The sequence below is a fragment of the Phytophthora parasitica genome, assembly GCF_000247585.1.
Source record: "Phytophthora parasitica INRA-310 unplaced genomic scaffold supercont2.21, whole genome shotgun sequence".
Classification (NCBI taxonomy): Eukaryota; Oomycota; class Peronosporomycetes; order Peronosporales; family Peronosporaceae; genus Phytophthora; species Phytophthora nicotianae.
This window is the reverse complement of record NW_008649007.1, coordinates 617,093-622,000: the sequence shown is the minus strand read 5'-3', so window position 1 is coordinate 622,000 and position 4,908 is coordinate 617,093. Positions and strand designations below refer to the sequence as shown.

The 4,908-nt window shown below is 52.2% G+C and overlaps 3 protein-coding genes across 3 annotated transcripts; 1 reads left to right on the top strand and 2 right to left on the bottom strand.

Annotated features, from left to right (window-relative positions):
- Positions 1 to 71: 71 nt before the first annotated feature.
- Positions 72 to 895, bottom strand: PPTG_22700 (hypothetical protein). Its single transcript, XM_008905821.1, has one exon. It carries the CDS (start codon positions 452 to 454, stop codon positions 95 to 97), a length of 360 nt encoding a protein of 119 aa, XP_008904069.1. The 5' UTR covers positions 455 to 895; the 3' UTR covers positions 72 to 94.
- Positions 896 to 1,851: 956 nt separating this feature from the next.
- PPTG_09874 (hypothetical protein) lies at positions 1,852 to 3,358 on the top strand. The gene has a single exon (XM_008905665.1). The coding sequence runs from the start codon at positions 1,961 to 1,963 to the stop codon at positions 3,167 to 3,169; it is 1,209 nt and encodes a 402-aa protein (XP_008903913.1). The 5' UTR covers positions 1,852 to 1,960; the 3' UTR covers positions 3,170 to 3,358.
- A 516-nt stretch (positions 3,359 to 3,874) lies between these two features.
- Positions 3,875 to 4,573, bottom strand: PPTG_09873 (hypothetical protein). Its single transcript, XM_008905664.1, has one exon. The coding sequence runs from the start codon at positions 4,548 to 4,550 to the stop codon at positions 3,933 to 3,935; it is 618 nt and encodes a 205-aa protein (XP_008903912.1). The 5' UTR covers positions 4,551 to 4,573; the 3' UTR covers positions 3,875 to 3,932.
- Between the last annotated feature and the right edge of the window lie 335 nt (positions 4,574 to 4,908).

Genomic DNA, 4,908 nt, shown 5'->3' with positions numbered 1-4,908 from the left:
CCGATCCAGACGTACTCGGCGAGCGTGACGCTCTCGGACACGTCGAGGGTCATGTACTGGTCGTAGACGGCGCGGTCGAGCTTGCTCATGGTGTTTAGAGAGGGGAAACTGCGAGGTGTAGTTGCAGGAAGGTAAAATGAAGAATGAACACGTCGGGATGCCTCCCGAAATCCTTAGGGGCGTGTCGGCGGTGTCCCATTGGTGGAAATACCACTTCAACTTCGACCTGCGAGGTGCCAATCACAGGGCAGCACATACGTGGCGAAGAGCTCTTCGGGCTTTGCGGAGTTGATCTTGTTGCTTGGTCGTGGTTGTCGAGACACTGGCATTTTAATGGTGCAACGACCACTTTGATGATGCCCGAACGCTGCTTGGTGTCGGTTAAAGATTGTGGGGCTGCAGTAAATGTAGCCGCAAAGCGTCGTAAGCTCTTCCGGATCGCCGAGCTTCGCATGCAAGGCTTGAATCAAGTCAATCCATTTGCAGGATAAGCTACTGCTCGTAGCTGGCATTCAGTTGAACACGCCATCGCGAGAGAGGCTCTCAAAGAGCCTAGCCAGGAGATAGTGCGAGCGCCAGCTCGCAACGCGCAATGCCCGGAGTACAGAAGATTGGGCACTGGCGCCATCGTAGAGGAATCTTCGTTTGTGCAAACCTCCGAGAAACCCAAGTGAGGCAGAATGAAGCCGTGGGTGGGTGTAGAGTGATGCGGTTGCCCCTCCCGTTCGCTAGGGCCTCAAGCCCATCTTCCACAGGAAGAGTGCAATGAAGACTGATCGTCGGGCAGCCAACTGACGGTCTCACCTCGAGACGACGGTCTCCGCCTGGGCCGCTTGTGAGCGCGCGACGATCACCGCCTAATAGTCAGCCAGCTCGGACTCAACGTGTTCCACCGCTGCAGCTTTTGCATAGAAGAGACCATCGTCTCAAATTCCGCGCCGTCACCGTCGTGACAACCAACCATGACGAATCATCGCACAGGTGACCGTGCACCGGAACGCAGGCTGCCTTTGACGCTTGTTTCAGATTTCGCCCATGCGCCGACGATGCAGGAAGCGGCCCGCGGTCCACGAAGGGCTGAAAATCGCTGCAGCAGAGTCGGCATCCAATCTACCATCACCTGGCTCGCACATCTAAACTGGTTGGCAAACTGCACATTCTGGTGTGCTGGACACTGTTTAGGAGCCATAGACGCTGCGTTCTATTTTTATTGGCGTGACGCTTGGCGCGTCGATCGTTTCAGAAACGATCCTATTCTCAGTATAAGATATTACAGGTTTGAAGATATCCGTACTTAGTAGAGCTCTTAGTCAAACCGAGTGATGCAGTTGAAATGGTTTGCTCAGTTCGGCGAGTGCGCAAACGCCTGGTTGCCCAACGCAAGCTAGGGTATCTAACACCAGCCACAGCTTGGCTGGTATTGATAGTACCGTTGCTATAATAGAAGCTGTTGATGCGTGGCTTTGTATTGATAATGATTTTGGCACTGGGCATGATGGCACCGGACGTCGCGGTTACTCCGTTCCAGCGATGCACAGACATCATGACATCGCCACACGTTGATGGACAGTAGCTGTGTGAGCGAGAAGTAGACTAATAAGCTGCATAATCCGCAGCTTTCAAGAATTTGATCTTTTTGCATCGATAATTGCAAAAGATCCTACTGCAGATCGCGGGGTGTCTGCGTTCTAGAGATTATGCTAAGTTGATGCTACCTGGGAGACGTGCTTGCAATAGTCGCGGGCTTATTTTGCTGCCCCGCAGCAGCGACACCAACACCGACACCGACACCGACAAGCCACGTACGTGGCAAACGTGGTGCCTTCCTAGCGTATCAATTCTCAGAGCACCAGAGCCCGTTTCTTTCCGACACTGTTGGAGGCGTAAAAGGAGAGCAGACCTCCTCAACAAAAAGCGGGTCAGTCTCTTGGGTAAACTTGCTTTTTATAAGTGACTAAAGATGTCGCCCTACCCAGCGATACTGGTGCTCGATCTTTCACTTCCACTCGCGCTGAAGTCGTCGTCATTGCCCGATTTGCAGTGGACGTCCCAGTTCCAAGCCTCTTCAAGCTCCACTTTCTTCTCTCTTAACACCATGAGCAAGCTCGACCGCGCCGTCTACGACCAGTACATGACCCTCGACGTGTCCGAGAGCGTCACGCTCGCCGAGTACGTCTGGATCGGCGGGTCGGGTCAGGATCTACGCTGCAAGACCAAGACGCTGACCAAGCCCATCAAGTCGGTGGCCGACCTGCCCATCTGGAACTTCGACGGCTCCAGCACGGGCCAGGCGCCCGGCGAGGACTCGGAGGTGCTGCTGCGTCCCGTGTCCATCTTCAAGGACCCGTTCCGTCGCGGCCAGCACATCCTGGTGCTGTGCGACTGCCTGAAGCCCGACATGACGCCCATCGCCAACAACACGCGTGCTGACGCTGCTCGCGTCATGAAGGCCGCTGAGGGTGAGGAGCCGTGGTTCGGTATTGAACAGGAGTACACTCTGTTCGAGAAGGACGGCGTGACCCCGTACGGCTGGCCGAAGGGAGGCTTCCCTGGTCCTCAGGGTCCGTACTACTGCGGTGCCGGCGCGCACTCGGTGTTCGGCCGTCTCATTGTGGACGCTCACTACCGCGCATCGCTGTACGCTGGTATTAACATCTCTGGCATCAACGCCGAGGTGATGCCTGGTCAGTGGGAGTACCAGGTGGGTCCGTGCACGGGCATTGAGTCGGGCGACCACCTGTGGATGTCTCGCTACATCCTGTTGCGTGTGTGCGAGGACTTTGGCGTGAACGTGTCGTGGGACCCCAAGCCGATCCCTGGCGACTGGAACGGCGCTGGCTGCCACACCAACTACTCGACCAAGGCGATGCGTGAGGAGGGCGGCATGGCCAAGATCATCGAGGCCATCGAGAAGATGAAGCTCAAGCACAAGGAGCACATCGCGGCGTACGGCACGGGCAATGAGCGTCGTCTCACGGGCCGCCACGAGACGGCCAGCATGGACACGTTCTCGTACGGCGTGGCCAACCGCGGCGCGTCGGTGCGCATTCCGCGGGTGGCGGAGGCCGAGGGCAAGGGCTACTTCGAGGACCGTCGCCCGGCGTCCAACATGGACCCGTACGTCGTGACCAGCCGCATTGTCAAGACGACGATCCTTAACGAGGCTTAAGTCTTGAGGTTGAAATGGTAGTAAATCGTCGACTGGTAGTTGATTGCAGCTTGTGCTGTTAGAGCTGCCGTAAGGTGTTGCTACTGCGTTGGCTTCTCTTTATTTGTAGTGGAGAAGCTGGTAGTGATGCTTCCTATATATGCTTAGTGAGAGAAAAGAATACAGAGTTCTCTTTTGATGCTTTTTGAAGTGTTGCTTGCTTTGCAGTGATACTGTGATGAACGAGATGCAAGGCCGGAGAGCTCCACTTCGAGGCTCTTTTGGTGTACTGTTAGTAGTATAATTGGGGCTGCAATTGTCGTACAGGGCTGCCACAAGTACATGTACAACGATCTCCTTTTGCAAGACGATAGCATGCTCATTCATGCACGTAGGTAGCTAGCTGACCGTCGGAATTTTCGACTTGTTGAAGTGAACTATTGTGATATTCAAAAATGAAATTTTAGAGCAACATATCCCAAGTGCCGTTGGGTCGTAATAAAATATGCTTGGATGGCATTCAGACGAAAAAAAACCATTAAATTTTTAATGGCTTTTTTTCGTCTGAATGGCAATCCGCATGCGTACCGACGAGTTTTGAGAACTAAGTTAAATGGACGAAGTCAAATTTACGCTTCGTCCATTTAACACTAAGTTAAATAAGCGTTAAGTTAAATGGACGAAGCGTAATTTTGACTTTTTGAAGTGACTAAGAGCTACAAATTTCAAATTCTAAGTCAAAAATGGCAATGCTTTGCTCTATTCAATTGTAAACTTTTGTAGTCTACTCACTGTCGCTACGACTGCGACTGTGAATGTGAATGTGTTTCTTCTTCTTGTGGCTCTTCTTGTGGCTCTGCTTTCGTTTCTTGTGTCGACGGTGCGAGTCGTCGCTGTCGCTGCTGATGTCACTTGAGTCCGAGTCGCTCTCGCTCCTGGATCTGTGTCTCCTCTTTCTGCTCGAATACTTCTTCTTCTTCTTTCTCGTACGTCGTTCCTCCTCTGAATCCGAGTCTGAGCCGTAGATGGCGGCTAGTGCCTGCGGGTTCAGGCCACTACCCGTCACGTCCGCCTTGGCCAGTTTGGAGCGGGATTTGTGGCTCTTACGAAGAGATTTGTCGCGTGACGCGTCCAGCTTCTTGCGGAATTCCTTGGAGTGCTGTTTGGACGGGTCCTTCTCGGCTTCAGCCTGCAGCTTCTGCAGCTTGGATCCTACGAGCTGGTCGTACATCTTCTGAAGCGTGGACTCGGCGTTCATGCTCTTGACCATCGACCGCCCATGGTCCTGGCGCTTGTGGCGCTTGCACGTGCCCGTGTAGCACTGCGGACACGTCGACATGAGCAACAGCAGCAAGTGTGGTTGCGGTATACCACACAGTAACATATTAAATGTGGTGTACATGAATGTTACAACTACCACACTTGAAGTGTTGAACACAATATGTTACATTTAATTAATAACTAACATAAAACTCACATTTATGTTACTAACTGCTTAGTAGCATAAACAAATACGCACGTACAAAATAATACTGAAGCATTTTAAAATGTTCTAGTACTATATTAGGTCGAAGTATTAATCCATGGTTATAGCCTGTATGGTTTGGCGGTCGTCGATTAAAATTATGTCGCCAATGAACTTTGTTTCTTCCTGTTGTCGCTACAACCAGTTATTGAACCAGAAGAGTGGTACAATATCATAGTGGCAAACATGTTTGCCATAGTACATGTACTAGGATCTGGCGAAACCTGTCCGGATT